This window comes from Alligator mississippiensis, chromosome 1, assembly GCF_030867095.1.
Source record: "Alligator mississippiensis isolate rAllMis1 chromosome 1, rAllMis1, whole genome shotgun sequence".
Lineage (NCBI taxonomy): Eukaryota > Metazoa > Chordata > Crocodylia > Alligatoridae > Alligator > Alligator mississippiensis.
The window spans coordinates 479433056-479449445 of record NC_081824.1 but is presented as its reverse complement, the minus strand read 5'-3'; the positions used below and the strand labels follow the sequence as shown (position 1 = coordinate 479449445).

At 51.0% G+C, this 16390-nt stretch overlaps 1 protein-coding gene across 1 annotated transcript; it reads left to right on the top strand.

The window, feature by feature from the left end:
- Positions 1 to 133: 133 nt before the first annotated feature.
- Positions 134 to 12304, top strand: LOC132248820 (disintegrin and metalloproteinase domain-containing protein 30-like). Its single transcript, XM_059723190.1, has 7 exons — positions 134 to 235; positions 2068 to 2251; positions 3365 to 3442; positions 5789 to 5903; positions 7926 to 8025; positions 9485 to 9545; positions 12095 to 12304. Exons 3-7 carry the CDS (start codon positions 3365 to 3367, stop codon positions 12107 to 12109), a joined length of 369 nt encoding a protein of 122 aa, XP_059579173.1. The 5' UTR covers positions 134 to 235; positions 2068 to 2251; the 3' UTR covers positions 12110 to 12304.
- The last annotated feature ends 4086 nt before the right edge of the window (positions 12305 to 16390 follow it).

Below are 16390 nucleotides of genomic sequence, written 5' to 3'. Positions count from 1 at the left end.
GTCTTTGTAGCATAAGCCAACGTGTTTTCCCGTTAAGACAGTTCCGGACGAACCTGTCACGCAGGTGATGTACGGGGCGGTTATCTTCCATCTTACAGTGAACTCTCTGCTCCGTCTTGACCTGTACAGGTGCCCGCCGCGCTCCAGAGAGTTGCTTCAGAGAAGTGAATCTGCGAGGTGACCGGTGCGGTAACTGTGGTTGGGATGGACTGGCGTACAAGAAATGTGCTGAAAAGTAGGTGGGACAGCTGTTACGAAAGTATCTGAGAGTGCAGCCCCGGTCATGACTGAGACCCCGTCATTTTGGGGGTTCTAGTGGCATAAAAATAGGAATCTAAATACAGATAGGATGGGCGAGGACGTGATAGAGGGGAAAGGAAAGAAAAGAGGTGGGTGACAGGAGAGGGAAGTCTGGGTTGTACACCAGCTGAGGGGGCAATCTGGAAGCTGCACATTGTGGTTTATTTTTCAGTAGACAATATTTCTGCAGCATGAACAGACAGCGCTCCTTTATGAGAAGCGTAGCCCTGCTGACTTCCCAGAAAGGCCTCCCAGTCCTCTCATCCATCACCTCTGAATGCCTTGCAATCTCTCTCTCCACAAACCTCATTCTGAAAAAAAGCTGGCGTGCCCCTTGAGCAGCTCTCTCCCTGCACGTCCAGACTTGTGGGTGCAGTTCACGTCCTGGGCCTTTGAGTGAAGACTTTTGCCATAGCAGCACCGAGAGCCGAGAGAGCGCGCCCCAGCTCTGCCTTCCCTCCTGGTCTGTCTTCTTCAGCCGTCCCTCGCAGTGGATGATGATTGTCTTCCGTGATCAAGCTGTTTTCATGGAAGATGCCCATGCAAGATTTCTGTTATCGTGGAGAAGCTGCTGCACACCAGCGTCAATACGGCTTTTCACGAAGTAGGACCTTGTTCCAATGGCAAGGAGACCAAGACAACCGGGGATCTCGTTCCATGGCAGTCTTCCTCCGCCTTCAAGCCATTGAGAGCCTTACGTCTTCTTCCGCCTGCTCCGCTGTTGAAGACTTGTAGACCCATGGCTCTGGGCTTGGCAGGATTATTACAGTGGCGACCTGTTCCTGCCTTGTCACAGCACCGTCAAAAGATACAGGTGGCTTTTCAGGAGGAAAAGCATTGTCATGTGGTATCCTCACCACATCCTGGCAGTGCTGCTGCTGCTCGGTCCATGACTGCTCGTTCCTCAGAGTTACCCTGCTTATTCCTCAGCGAACCTCCCTGGAGCTGAGTCCATTATCTGCCCCCTGGGGCCATGCTGGGCAGCAGCACAGCTCTGTGCCCTACTCCCAAGGAGTACAGTGCTTTTGACTGAGACCCCCTCTTCACTGGATCTCCAGTTCTACCCAACTGTGTTACAAGGATGGACACGCTACCTTTCATCCCATTGATGCAGGACCACAAGCGGAGGGGAGGCCAGGTTGCGCTGTACGAGTACTGCTATGGCAAAAAAAAGAAAATCCCTGGTGCCAAGCGCAGGGAGTGAGATGCACCCGTCAGTCAGCAATGTGAATGTGGGCAATACATCTTGTAGAGCTCCAGTTCCTAGTAATTCATTCCCTGTTCCCACAAGAATGGTTTGATCTCCCCAGGTTCGATACAGGATGACCATGAATAGAAGGAGTGAAAACTAATGCAAGAATGACCATTTGCTTGCTGTGGCTTACCAGTATCATGTCAGTTTACAGAGAAGGGGAATAGAATTGGCAATAGCAGAGCAAGTGTCTTGTGCTGAGTCCAAATTCAGGATTCTTGCACACTTGTTTTCTCCACAGCCTTGAGCATTGTGCAGTCCCCCCTGCCCCCATCCTGCAGCCAAGTCTCTACAGAACTGCAGCAATATTGAACAATTTCGGTAAAAAAACCTGCCCATAACGCTCCATGATAGAAAGATAAGAAGCTTCACGCTGGGCTGCTAAAGGGTTAGCAAGGCACACAGAAAACGGGCCTGGGAGAGGAGTTGTGGGAGTGACTTGGCAGCTGTTCATGATAGGATATACTATAGATCCCACACAGCTCTTCAGATGCTCTGTGAACTTTTTCTTTCAGGGATATTTTGTGTGGAAGAGTGCAGTGTGTTAATGTTAAAAGCATACCAGTAAAGGCAGATGAGGAGACTACAGTCCAGACTCCCATTAATAATACCATTTGTTGGGGTATAGACTTCCATGTCGGGCCAGATGTTCCTGATGTGGGATCAGTGAAAGACGGCACCCTGTGTGATAAAGACCAGGTAGTATCATACAACACCGATAGATACCTGGACAGCATGAAAATGAGATTCAGTCGAGAAGGCATGGAACTGGTGTTTCCAAGTCTAACTTGCCCCATCTCTGTTACATGATACACTCCCCAAAACAGCCTGCTCTGACCCATGTATGTAGGAAGAACCCCAAAAGCAGGCCCTCTTACCCCTTCTCCAGGACCGACTGCAGCTGGCAAGAGATGCCACGCTTCTTCTGTAGAGCGAGAGGAGATGGCATGAGGATGGGTCCTCTCCTCCTGAAACTGCTACCCTGCCTACATCAAAGTTCATTCCTGGGTATGGGACACTATGAATGACATGGCGCCGCGCATTGTTCTTCCAAGGACATGAAATAAGGCAAATCCCATCCCCACAATGGTACCGCGGCAAAAGCTCTACCATGCTGATACATGCAGTGGTAGGATCCTTAGACAAGTGCGTGGGGCTGGAACGCAGATGTGCACCAGGAAATAGCAGTGCACTTCCAGGCACTTTTTCCCCTTACAGGAAGCAAGTGTGCTGGGCAGGATGTATTGTGATTACAACTGCCCAGTCCCAGGGAGATGGAGACAATTAGGGTTGTTAATCTTTATGCTCCCCAGAGGATGTGCTCCTGTTTTATGGTTCTTGTCACTTAATTGGGGAATGGTTTCAAAGAGTGCAATCCCCAACTCTCCATGTTGAAAAAGCATCCTGCTAGCATACCTTCCCCTTCTGACTAGTAGCTGTTTGTTGCCTTTCTTCTGGGAAGATTTAAAAAAAAATAGTGATTCTTACAACATATTCTGAAAATGCTTAGTTTTGGAGGCTTTTGAGCTTTTGAGCTCAGTCAAATACTTCATTTCCGTAGCTTCCCAGCTGCCAATGCCTGACGGCTCTGCTTCTGTCCGCTGCAGCAAGAGGTTTCCAGCAGGGACTCTGTGTACCATTTTTCTTGAAAACAGGATGTTTTCAGACAAGCTTAGATACATTCTCTGTTCATCACTACCCATTGCTCCCCAACACACAGTGGTATTCCCAAATGTCTCTGTCTACTCTGGAGTCAGAATACAGGCTTCATTCCTGTCTTCTTATCTAATATACACCTCTGTATTTTTCTAGATGTGTATAAACAGAACCTGTGTCAGCACAAATATTCTGGAGTATTACTGCCGTGATGAGAAATGCAACGGCCAAGGGGTAAGTAGCAAAGATCCCGTGAATGCTAGAGTACATTCAGTTCAACTTTGGATAAAATGCAAAGGTGACGTTCCAACTTGCAGATGCTCATTTATTTCACAGTATCTAGGTTATTTGGGACTGAAAAGTTTCTCTTTAACAGTTGTCATTCAAGTGATTGTCCACAGATTTCACTCTTGGTGCTTGGATTTTTTTTAAAAAACATTATTCAGTGTGGCCAGGCCTTCTCAGAAGGAAAACGAGGGCAACAAAAATGGTCTGGGGACTGTGGGACAGGACTGGTGAAGAGAGACTGAGGGAACTGGGTTTATGTAGTCTAGAGAAATGAAGACTTGGGGTGGGGGTGGGGTGTTAAATCAGAGCCTTCAGCTCCCTGCAGGGGGTTGCAAAGAGGATGGGGCTGGACTGTCCTCAGTGGGGACAGATGACCGAACAAGGAGCAATGGGCTCCAGTTGCAGCAAGGGAAGTTGAGGTTGGATATGAGGAAGAATTGTCTCTCTAGGAGGGCAGTAAAACACTGGAAAAGGTTGCCCAGACAGGTGGGAACATCTCTATCCTTGGAGGTTTTGAAGACCCAGGTAGACAAAGCTCCGGCTGAGATGATGCAGTTGTGGCTGGTCCTGCTTGGAGCAGGGGTTGGACTAGATGTGACTCCTGAGGTCCCGTCCAACCCCCATTTCTATGATTCTATGTTTCTAATGGGCCTGATATGCAGGCAGCCATAATTTGTGCTTAATTCTTTCTTCCTGCCTGGGACTAAAAGATAGCAACGTGGAGTGTGTGTCTCTTGCTTTTTTCTGTGTCCTTTTTGGCTTTTCCACAACTACATCCCTCTTGAAGTGAAAATATGCTTTACTGTATGACTGTTGCGAGGGCATTGCCTCTTGGTTTGGTCTCTGACTAGGGTGACACCTTTTCAAAAGGGGGAGGGGGACACACGCCTGCCCTTTCCCTCCCCCATTCCCACTGCTGCTGCTGCCATGGCCGGATGAGAGCCAAGTGCAGCTTGGGGCTCTCTGCCCTGCTGCCCTTCCCTTGGGATCCCCTCACCAGCCGTGCACCCCCTGCTTTCCCCGTGGCAACAGGGGGCACAGCTCCAAGCTGTTGCAGCCCTTGCTGCTACCAGGCGGGCAGGGTTTGCCTTGCTATGCCAGTGTGGCCAGTGTGGGGCCCTCAGGAGCAGGGTGGGGAACCCCAAGCCCACAGTGGGCAGCCCATACGCACCCCTGCCCCATGCAGAAATCTGGAAGAGGACATGGCCCTCCCATGCCCCTCCCTCCCCCTCCTTTCCCACCCCCATGAACAGGGGAGAGGAGGGAAAGTAGAATGAAGAGTATGGACCTGTGGCTCCATCCTGCTCCCTTCTCTGGACCCGTGCACTGCCTGTCTGGGCAGCACCCCCAGCCCCTGCCCCACTCCCTCACCTTGAGGGGCCTCAATCTGCCCCCACTCCCACTTTCCCCCTCCTGCCAATAGACTTACCTGCCGGGAGCTGCTCTCCGTGCTTCTTGACTGTATTTCCTGGCCAAGGGCATGTATGTGGGCGTGCATGTGCACGTAGGACCCCCTGAGCCCCTCTCCCGGCAGCCCCTTGCACGCTGGAATGCTGCCAGCCTGCAAGGGGAAACCCACTGTTTCCCGATCCCAGCAGGCACTGCAAACCAAGGAGAAACACTGCCCCAGAATCCTGCACCCTGAGACAAGGACTTGAGGTTCCCACTGTGGGACCATCCTGCCTTAGGGACAGGTGGTCTCCTAACCTCTGGCACTTCGTGCCATTTTTGAAAAAGCATAATGAATGCCAGCCTACAAGCTAAGTGGGTCTCACGCTGCGTTGAAACTATATGACTGGTGGGGAAAAACAATCAAGAAATATGATTTTGTTGAAATTAACTAGAGTTAATGAAACACAGGTCTTCAAATTTTGTAACAGAGGTAAGAGAGAAAGAAGAAAACTGCTCTGATGTGTATTCAGCTTTTGGGCTCTCACTTCATGTTTTTCCCCCTGGGTCTTTACGTGACTTCAGTTCTGGGTTTAGAGGCTGTGGTAGTGATGCCTTGACATCTTATCATTCAGACTCTCCAATTTCAACTGAGATGAGTACTCCTAAATCAAAACTAGTGCGTTAACTTTCTAGCCCAGAGATGCAGAGGCTGTTATCATTATTCCGCCCTGTTACGTAGAGGGATTTAGAGGGACCAAATTAGCAGGCCAGTTTGCTCCCCCACTGCGCTTTAAGGGATACCAAGCGTGCAGGCCAAAGAGGAGGCACTCATCACACACCAAAATAGAAGATGGATTAGATTATTTGTTTCCTGCAGTTTACGCACTTGCTGTATTTCAGATTTGCAACAGCAATGGAAACTGCCACTGCGACTTTGGATGGGCCCCCCCATACTGTACAGAGAAAGGATCTGGAGGAAGCCTTGACAGTGGCCCTCCTCCATCTACCTCTACTAGTAAGTGCTGTGACAACCTTACCACTCTGCATATTGCCCTGCCTTTTTTGGTTGATGTGTCTCTTGGGTTTGTCCCTTGGTTCAAATAAGCTTGTGTACCTGGTCATTTATTTGCTGAGAGTCTTTTCTGCCTAATCTGCCTTCCTTTTTAAATCCTTCAAGAGATTTATGTAATGCATGATCCTGGATGAGGGTATGTTTATGGGACATACCCAGATTATGGAATATATTAGACCTCCAATTTTCTTACATTTAGTAGCCAAAAATGAAGCACACAGACTGCACAAGCCCTAGTGCTGCTGAGTGCTCTTCGACCGCTTCTCACTCTAGATATAAAGTGGATTTCAACCTGTTTTCCTTTGTGGACCCCAAAAAGTTTCCAGCGGAGGTGTGTGGATCCCTTTGACTTGTAAGTGTGGGTATTCTCATACTTTTGATTGATCAGAGTCATCTCTTGCAGACCCCTAGACATAGTCTGCAGACCCCCAGAGGTCCACCGACCGCAGGTTGCAAACCACTGCTCTCGATCTCTGACCCCAGTGACTTCTGCAGTAGAGTTTCCATCCTAGAAAGGGACACAGCACACGTGGACACAGCTTTTATAACAGCTCTCCTCTCCTCTGAGAAATGTAATGTCATCCAGCCCCTCAATTAAGACAAATACCACATTCATTGCTTCTGTTTGACTCATTGATTTCCAAACATTTTGGCCCTGCTCCGTAGATATTATTTTCATTTATAGCAGGGCCTGGCTACCTTTGCAGACAATTTGCCAGTTAGCAAATATTCCCGCCAGTGGCTCTGCAACGAGGTCGACCAGTGCCTTCAGCACCCTCGGATGGAGCTCATCCGGGCCTGCCCACTTAAAAGCATCCAGTTTTTCCAAGTGACTCTGCACCATCTCAGGGTCTACGCATGGCAGTCTGGCGCCTTGCTGCTGCCTCTCTACAACCCCAGTGAGAGGCCTTTACTTGGGATGCCATCGTCAGCTCCATGGCAGCTTTGGCCCGTCTAACTGCCTCCCTACAAGCACGAGCAGAGGAGGTATACTCCTCTTTGGTGATCTCTCCCTGTTTCCACTTTTTATGTGCTCCCCTTTGGCCCGTAGGCTGCCCTGGATTTCTCTGGTCAGCCAGGGAAGCCTCCTGGCCCCTTTCCCTCTTTTTCCTCACATCGGGACTGTCTCTCTTTGTGCCCGAAGGATCATTTCCTTAAGGCACAGCCACCCTTCTTGGGCTCCCATCACTTCAAAACTCCTACTCTGCAGTGCGTCCTTGACTAGTCGCCTGAGTTCACTGAAATCAGCTTTCCTAATGTCTAGTACTTTCACCCTACTAGTTACAGGCACAAACATTTTGGCCCTGCTCCGTAGCTACTATTTTCATTTATAGCAGTGCCTGGCTACCTTTGCAGACAATTTGCCAGTTGGCTCCAGGAAAGCCTTCCTGGCCCTTAGCTCAGAGGTGCAAGCAATAGCCAAAACACCTCTGCTTTAGATGTGGCAGCGCTGCCTCACAAGCCGTGGGCATGGCACGGTCACGAAACATTGCTCCTGGCTCCAGGGGTCCTGATTCCTGAGGGATGTGATTAGCACTGAGGAGAGCCGTCCTTTCAAGAGATTGCAAAAGAGATTTTGTGCTATATACCTGGAAGCAGTTGAATGCATCCTTCCTTTGTTCGGTGTCTGCACACCTGCTCCTAAGTGAAAGCATAGGCACCAGGTCTTTTCCAGTGAGAGAGACCTGCACCGATTCTCTACTCCTACTCTATTTATTGGCAGTCCGCAAAGCTAATATGAATCCTGGCACATGATGTACAGAGAAAACCAGTTACAGGGTTTGTACTGTTAGTTAACTGGTGGGAGAGGGAAGGGGAGAAGGAGAGCCGGAGAGAGCGAGCACGTGCACAGGCATGCAGTCCTAAAAGTACCTGGGTCAAATCACACTAAAACATGTGTTACAGTTGTACCAGGAACGGCTGAATTAAAGAAAGTATAACCTTGTGTCTCTTTGTCTTTCCAAGCATCCTCCAATACCTTTTTAATAGGGATAATCATAGGAAGCGTGATTCTCCTTCTGCTTATCACCATTGCAGTGTGTAGTATTGCCTGTCGCTTTCGAAGGTACGTCAGATCTGCTAATATCTAAACCTGATTCCTTATCCCAGTTCCCCATGGCACATGCTGGGTGGGACGATAAAAGAGGGCGCTGTGTTGTCACCATCCGTTGCCTCCACCGTTGTGCTGGGTCTAACCTGAAGGTCGGACTCATCTGCAGAAGGGCAGGTGGGCAGGGCATGGCTGGGTGAGTAAGTGAGGTTACTGCCTCCTACTGTGACTCTGCTTCCTGCCAGGTGAAGCAGGGCTTCAGCCGCAGGGCTTGCAGGATCTGGATGGCTCCCCGGTGGGGGCAGCCCTGCTTCTCTCCCCATGAAAGGAAACCGTGCCTTTCCCTGTCTGGAGGAGGCAAGGGCCCAGATGCCATTTGAAGAGAATTAGGGCCTAGAGCCATAGTTGACCCCAGTTACCACTCTGGTAGCAGGGAGGGGACACAGGGCTTGGCCCTGCCAGAGACTTCAGGATGGCTTTGACCAGCCTGAGCGGGTAGTGAGAGGGCGGCAGGTCAAGATGCGCAGCCGTGGTCTTAGGCCAAGGCCCTCGGTTTGAAGTTGCAGCCTGACAGCCTCGTCCACGATGAAAGTGTCAGAGCACCTGCGGGAAAGCGAGCGGGAGAGCCATCATGTCGTGCTGTGTGCGGAGCAGCAGCAGCTTCCCCTGCCCTGTGCCTGGCGGTCTCTTCCCCAGCACTGTCTCTGCTCTGCCTTGGCTGCTGTGTGCATTCGCAAAGGCCTGCCGTGCACCCGCATGGCTGCTTTTACTTTCCATCCCTGGCAGGATGGAGCAGCGTGTCCGGTGCTGGGGTCTGTGCACATCCCCTGTCTGCCGTGTGCTATGCGGAGAGGGCTGAGGTCCCCCGCATGGGGAGGGTCCTTGAACGACCTACTAGGCAGTGCTGCAAGTGAGTTATTCGTGGGGATCCGGATTTCCTCTCATTTAAAAAAACTCCCCAAATCCACATTTTAATTGGGGCTTGTTAAATCAGAGAAAACCAGGATCCCTGGTTCTTAGTTATAGTATCAAATGAAAGGCAGTAGTGTAGCTGGCGGGGGGGGGGCAGGGGGAATAAGCCCCAGGGCTCAAGGCGAGGTAGATAGAGGCTCTTAACACTCTTTCCTGCCTGCCTGCTATTGGGTGCTGAATTAAGGTACACGTGTGTACAGCTATCAGTGAGCCTGCGTGGAGCTCTGGCGTTGCAGCTGGATTACTTCCCAGCACCTCGCAGACTCTTCCAGCAGTACAGGGGGAGAAGCAAACAGGGCACGTTTGATCTTCAATATAGGGCCATGAACTGTGGGGCCTTCATGGCTTTCACATCCTGCCATTTGACAATCCAGTTACACAGAAGGGTTTTATTAAGCATGACCTCAGGACAGATAGTTGTGATGCCCTGTTAAACGGTTTGTTCAGGAAATGCAGCATTCAAAATGCATGGGGACTAAACATTTTTTACTTTTCATCAAAGGTCTGGTCAGAAATCACGGACAAGCAAGAAAAAACCTGATTCTTCTGCTAGTGTAGGCAAGGTAAGTGTCTGTTTTCCAGGCTACTTCCCTCCATTACTCCTAGTTAAGAGCGGAGCACGGGTGCCTGTTCTAGCCTGGGAGATTCAACTTTACTTGCTTTTTTTCACTTTTTCAATTTCAAAAAGTTGAGCTGTAAAGACAATCCAGAAAATCATGACTGGACCCCTTTGTCTAAAAATGCTGCATGCGGTAATACTCACTAAAAAACCAAAGACAAGGTTAGAACCAGTTCTGACCAGAGAAAGAAATGGTTAATTTTTCTGGAAATTTAGAATTGTTGTTGCACATTGGGAAGAAGTGAGACTTTCCAAGTTTTCTATGAATCGCCTCAGAGCGGGATGCTCCGACAGTCACGGCAGGAACGAGCCATATTGCGGCCTCAAGTTCAAGTTCCTGGTTGTGGCCTTGGGGCGCTCTGTGGTCTTTCTGTCATTGATTAGAAATTATTGATCAAGAGAGGTATTGCTGAGAAACTTGCTGTGATGGAAGTTGTCATAGATTGTAAGAAAATTAGGCAGGGCAGGATATGACTTGGAATGTAGATAGCAAGGGCCATAGAAAGCAGTTAAAAAGGGACTTCAGTAGTATGTCAAGAGGAAAAGGAAGATCAAAGAAACTATCAGACCTTTCTGGATTGCAGGAGGCAATCTAGTTACAAACTAAGCAGAGAAAGCCGAAGTATTCAGTGCCTTTCTTCCAGTAGTCTTCCCAAGTCAAGGCAGCCTGCCGGGTGATGAGCACAGCTGGCAGCAGAGAGAGAGGAGACAAAAGGCCTAGAACATGGATGCTCAGCCCCTGCCCCCTGGGTCAGATCTGCCCTGCAGCAGTGTCATCCAGCCCACAATATTCCCCCCGGGTCTGGAAATGTGGAGGTGGGGGAGCGGTGCCAATTTTGGAGTTTTGGAGCCGGGCTTGCAGGGAAACAGAAACTAAGAAGGAGGGGCGGGGGAAGAGGAGGGGAAGGGCTGCTCTCATATTGACATCTGGAGCTGGGCGGTGTCTGCGATCTGTCCCTGAGGTCCCTTCCAGTCCCAGTGCTCTGGGGGAGGGACGGCAGCCTGCTGTCCTCCCGTGCACAGATCCAGGGGCCCACACCCCGCCCAAGGAGTCTGGCACGGCCCCGCTGCCCTCCCGTGGGGTGTGGGCCTCTGGATCTGCATGCGGGATGGCAGCAGGCTGCCGGCGCCAGCAAGTGATACCAGTTTTTCTTTGAAGAGTTTGAGGTGTTGTTTCACAGAACCCCTGCACCTATGTCCTTGAAACCTGGCTGGGTTCATGCCCTCAGAAGGGGATACCATCTCTGCAAGTTTCTTCAAAATCAGGCCAGAAATGACAAAGTTATAGGTATTTTAGTATTTCCCCATTATAGCCTACGGCCGAATAACCAAAACAGTGTCGAAACTCCCAGACAGATTCGGCTGAATCAAAACGGAACAGTAATCCGAAACACCCACATGAATCACTGTCCCTCCGAAATGGCTGAATCCGAATCCGAATCGAGACAGCCGCTTCGCACAGCCCTAGTGAGGACCTGAGTATCAGGGAGCTCAACTGCTGAGCCTGGTCCCCGTTTCAGTGGTGGCCTGAGGGTTGTCGGAGCCCTCGGCAAGAGTCATTTGGGGCGATTAGAAGCTTATTATTGATGACCTATCAGCAAGTTGGACATTTTCAATTTCAATTTCGTGTTGCCCTATCATGAAACTGCAATGAAAGTATCTTAATACAACGCTGACAATACAGATAGTCAGGGTAACTCATTTTTAAGGAACCGGAGTGGAGAATATTACATAATACATTTAAGTAATACAGCACTCTGAACATGAGTGTTAACAAACCTATTTGATTGAGAGACATATTATCAATATAGAATAGCAGATTTTCGCAACAAATTAAATTTAGAGTCAGTGGTCAATCCGTTGCTCCGACACCTATTTTGATAATCAGTATTCATAAGTTGAAGAAAGAACAATGTTTTTAATAAGTTACAGAAAGAAAGAGTTTTTTTACCACTGAGCTACATTCTAGATTTGTTTTAGGTTCAAAATTTTGGGGACCCTGAAAGTGTGGGACCCCGGGTGGTCTCCTGGTTTACCTCCCCTAAGGCCGCTACTGCTCATCCTGCTCCCAGCGGGTCACATGCAGAGATGCTTTTGCTGGAGCCGGGCAGAAGCGTAAGCAGCAGAAACTGCTGTTACCGCGTTTCTTGTCTATAATGCACCTGTAGCCTGTTCTAGCAGTTCCAGCGACGGACAAGTGCCATTTTGTCATGGAAAATGAAATAGGCTGCTGCTCTCCAGATGAATGCTAGGGAGGTGCCCAAGTCTCCAGTCCTTTAACCATACTCCAACTCACACCAGCTGCAGTGAGTCCTGTTCCAAACGGTGGCTGGAGGAGGGGGCGGCCACCTTTTGAACAGCTTTGTAGTGGTCGGTGCACGCTATTGGGAAGGGGGAGCCCTCGGTTCTGGGCCCTCGTCTCCTGGAAGACCATTCAAAGCATCCGAAAGGGTACGAGCCACGGGAACTGATCTTATTCTGCTATCTTTTTAGGGCAGTCAAAAGTAATCAGGAGCAATTACGTCTTTGTGCACCAAAAAGGCCAGACCAGCATTTTGCCAACTGCTGAGGTAGCGTTTCATAAGTTCCAGCTCGTGGGATTCATCAAAAGCCTTCTTATATCCTCAACCCTATCAGCATCTGTCTATTTTTGTTCACCGGTTAAAATCTTGATTTTGCTTAAATAAATGTGTTTTCTCCTTGTTTCTGTGTTTCTTTTTGTATTCCCCAAAGTACCTCTTCAGCACATTCCAAAAAGCAAATTTTAAATAATCTATATCTACTGAAAACTTCAACAGAAAATTAGGGAAAAGGACTGTAACTTCCACATTTTGAATGAGTTGGGATGAGTATGAGGGTCTCGGATCCTAAATTTGTGTGTAAAAACCACTTCTCTGGGAAGCCTGTTGCAGTGCTTCACCCCCTTCCTAGTGACAAAGTTCTTCCTCATATCTAACCTCAACTTCCCCTGCTGCAGCTTGAGCCCATTGCTCCTTGTCCTGAGAACAGCCCAGCTCCATCCTCCTCGCACCCCCTGCAGGGAGTCGAAGGCTGCTATTCAATCCTCCCCGCACAGTTTTCTCTTCTCCAGACTCAATTAGCCCAGTGCCCCCAGCCTCTGCTCACAAGCCAGGTGCCCCGGCCCCCAACCATCTTTGTTGCCCTCGGCTGGACTCTTCTTGCCCTTCCCTCCCTAGAGCTGCAAATTCTCACTGGCATTTGTAGGCTTGGATTCAAGTTATATTTCGACCAGTTTTACTTAACTATTGATTTTCTTCTGCAGCTTCAGTATATCAGACGCAGCTGATACGAGAGCTCCTTTTTGGGAGGAAAATGTGTTGCATACACTGCAGCAGATGGTAACAGTTGTGGCTATAGTAGGTTAGTCTGCACTAGGGATCTCGGCTGGTAATACTAGAGGTGCACCAACATATCGGTTGCGTGTCGGATCAGCACTGATAAAAGGAAAATTAACGCTATTAGCTCTTGGCTTGTTCTACCCTGTGTAGCAGATACTTTTCATCACTAAACATATATGCCTTCTAGCCGTGCCCCGAGACACTGCGTCTATGTGCTCCCCGCCAGTGCGCCCACCCCCAGAAGAGGCGTGGAGGCACCAAGTTAAAAATGTCCCTGCACTTAAAAATGGTGGCGGCAGCACTCGAACTCACGTTCATTCAACAACCTTTATGTCAAGCGCCCCCACTGCAATTATTAAGCACCGGGACACTGATCCCCTGGACAAACCACCTGCAGCTGTATCCTGCTCCCTGCACTGGCCCTGGGTCCCATTCACCACCCTGGCTGGGCAGAGACCCCAACCCCTGCCCCTGCTCCTGCCCCACTCCCTCCTGACTGTGGGGGCCTCAGTCTGCCCCCACCCCCCCATGCCTCTTCTCTCCCCCATGCCCCTTCCCCTCCACAGGCTTACCTGCAGGGAGCTGCTCCCCACGCTGCCCACCTGTGCTCCTGTAAATCGGTTATCGAATCGATATCAGCCGATATGGCGGGTTAATAGTGGGCTATGTGTATCGAACAAGAAGATCTTCACTGGTGCGCCCCTCGCTAACACTGATCCCGTGGTGGCAGTGTTAGGAAAACCTGCCTTGAAAACTTCCTTATTGGGATCTGATGAATGGAGTGAATTTAAACCTGCTCTATGTGCAGCTGTAGAGATGGGTCCAATCGACTCCTTGTAAGAGTGAATGTAGGACGTGGTTGATTAAAATATTCTTGACTACTGTTAAATATGTCCTAATGTCCAGGCTAAATCTGCTCTCTGCTAGCTTGTGGCCATTGTTTCTTGTAACCTGGAGAGGGTCCAGAGAAGGGCCACTCGTATGGTTAAGGGCTTGCAGGCCAAGCCTTATGAGCAGAGACTAGAAAATCTGGACCTTTTCAGCCTCCGCAGGAGAAGGTTGAGAGGCGACCTTGTGGCTGCCTATAAGTTCATCATGGGGGCACAGAAGGGAATTGGTGAGGTTTTATTCACCAAGGCGCCCCCGGGGGTTACAAGAAACAATGGCCACAAGCTAGCAGAGAGCAGATTTAGCCTGGACATTAGGAAGAACTTCTTCACAGTTCGAGTGGCCACCGTCTGGAACGGGCTCCCAAGGGAGGTGGTGCTCTCCCCTACCCTGGGGGTCTTCAAGAGGAGGTTAGATGAGTATCTGGCTGGGGTCATCTAGACCCAGCACTCTTTCCTGCTTATGCAGGGGGTCGGACTCGATGATCTATTGAGGTCCCTTGCGACCCGAACATCTATGAATCTATGAATAGTTTACTGTTTTCTGCCCCACTCGGAGGCTTGGGGGGCATGTCTTTACCCTGTGATCTGTTTTCTGGACTGCTGTAAAGGCCCAGAGAAACAAACACCTGAGCATAAAATAGCAGATCCTCTCGGCTCTGAGCCTTTATAACAACAGGCAGTAGGCGCGCGTCCCTTGGACTAGGTCTCTTGTTAGCAGGAGGCTCCTGTGCGAGGACCGAGTGGATCTCCGGCTGGTTGGAAACGTTTACCCAAGCAGCAGGTTTTGGTGGCGATGGTAGGTGGAGGACTGCCCACCTCTGCAGCTAGTCTGGCATGACAGACCAGTCCAGTGCCAAGCACGTCACGTCTGCCTGTTGAAAGGCAGAAAGTAGCCCGTGCAGGTGGAGGGGTGCCTTCAGCGCTGGAGCCTGGGCCGCAAGTAAGATACGTCTTACCAGTGTCACATATCCCTCACACCCAGGAGTTTCAGCCACACGCCACCCTCCTCTCTTCCTGCGTCTCCGGCCCTGGCAGATGTGCAGGTGAAGGCACGAGGGGATCGGGCGCATGATCCCCACCACTGCGCTTCCTGGCAGGACGTGTGATCCTGGGACTGAACAGCAGACCCCGCCATACTATACTGCCAGCGCGAGGGGAGCCCACGCACGATCTGATCCCAGGCTCCTCCTGCTCCGGCCAGCAGCAAGCTCCCAGGACGGGGAGCCTCAGCAGCCGACGGGGCTCCCAGCTGCCGGGCACAGCGGGGCCCTTGACTCCAGCGGGCCCGGCACAGGGAGCAGCAGGCAGCTGATCGGGCTCTCTGCCTGGGGGGACGGGAGTGTTCTGGACTCCCAAGGGCTCTGGAAGCTGGGAGCCCCGGTCAGCCTGGCCACACATTCAGTTAATGGTGTGCTGGAGACAGCTCTAGAACTACTACACATCCCTTGTGTAATGACTTTGTGGCCTATTCCTGCTTTCATCACGCCATTCGCTGCATGAACGGATCGGGCAAGTCTTTACAAGACATCATTAACTGGTTATTCATGTCTGAAGTGTAAAGCATGCCCGGCACCTCTTAGGGGAAGTTGCGTACAACTGTAACCGCTGCTGATGGATTTGAGCAGGGCTCAGGATCCCTGCAGAAGCAGAGTGGGCAAGTTTGCAGAAAGTTGTTGCTTGCAAGAGCACACGCATGTTTTTGCTCGGGTCCTGAGGCAGGACAGGGCAGGGAGCTCTGGCACGGGGACTCAGCCAGGCTCCAAGAAGGGAAGGCACCAGGACCACGGCACGTGGGCAGGATCCACCCTGCAGCCTGCCTGTGAGATCTCACCCATGTGGAGCAGGGAAGAGCTGCTCTCGCCCAGGAGGCGCTGGCAGAGAGCAGGACTTTCTGCAGCAGCACCAGCCATGGCTCCTGTGTTGGCAGTGTGACGGAGAGCGGATGTCTTGTTCCCCCGCGTGCTCCTGCTGAACGTCACTGCAGTGCAAGGTTGACGCTGGGGAGTTGTACTGAGGGTGCCTGTGATTCAACTGGGACGCCGTGTTTCAGTGCATTGATACCTGCCTTCGACAATTCGATTGCCGATATCCAGTAGTGGGGCAGAGGAAAACCAAGGCTGTGGCTGCCCCAGTCCCGCTGTGTGCCCAGGGCTGGTGGGACTGGCTGCATGTCCCACAGCTCGGACTGCCCCCGTCCGCGAGCTGGAAGAATCGTGCTGTGGGCCAGATCCAGGCCAGAGGCTGCGTTTTGCCCAGCCGTGAAAACACAGGGAAGAGCAAGGGAGAGGGAAGTGCAAGGACACAGCAGAGCCAAGCCACGCCGGGACTGGCAAAAGAGCTGGCGCTGCAAGAAGCACGAGCCGGAGCTTCTGCCAAGACTCAGGCCAGGATTGCTGGATTCAGAGTCCACAGTGCTGGGCATTGCACCACGCTCCCTGCATCGGGGGCTCCCCCAGCCTCTGTGCAGGACCTTGCCAGCCAGATGCCACCTGCCCAGGGCAGCCTGGCCCCAAGATCCCCTGAGTGTCTGTGGGGAAGAG

Coding starts and splice junctions, on each gene's coding strand:
- LOC132248820 (XM_059723190.1), top strand. CDS start 3,365: ATGTGTATAAACAGAACCTGTGTCAGCACAAATATTCTGGAGTATTAC. Junction 5,904..7,925: donor TCCTCCATCTACCTCTACTA/GTAAGTGCTGTG, acceptor TGTCTTTCCAAG/CATCCTCCAATACCTTTTTA. Junction 8,026..9,484: donor ATTGCCTGTCGCTTTCGAAG/GTACGTCAGATC, acceptor TTTTCATCAAAG/GTCTGGTCAGAAATCACGGA.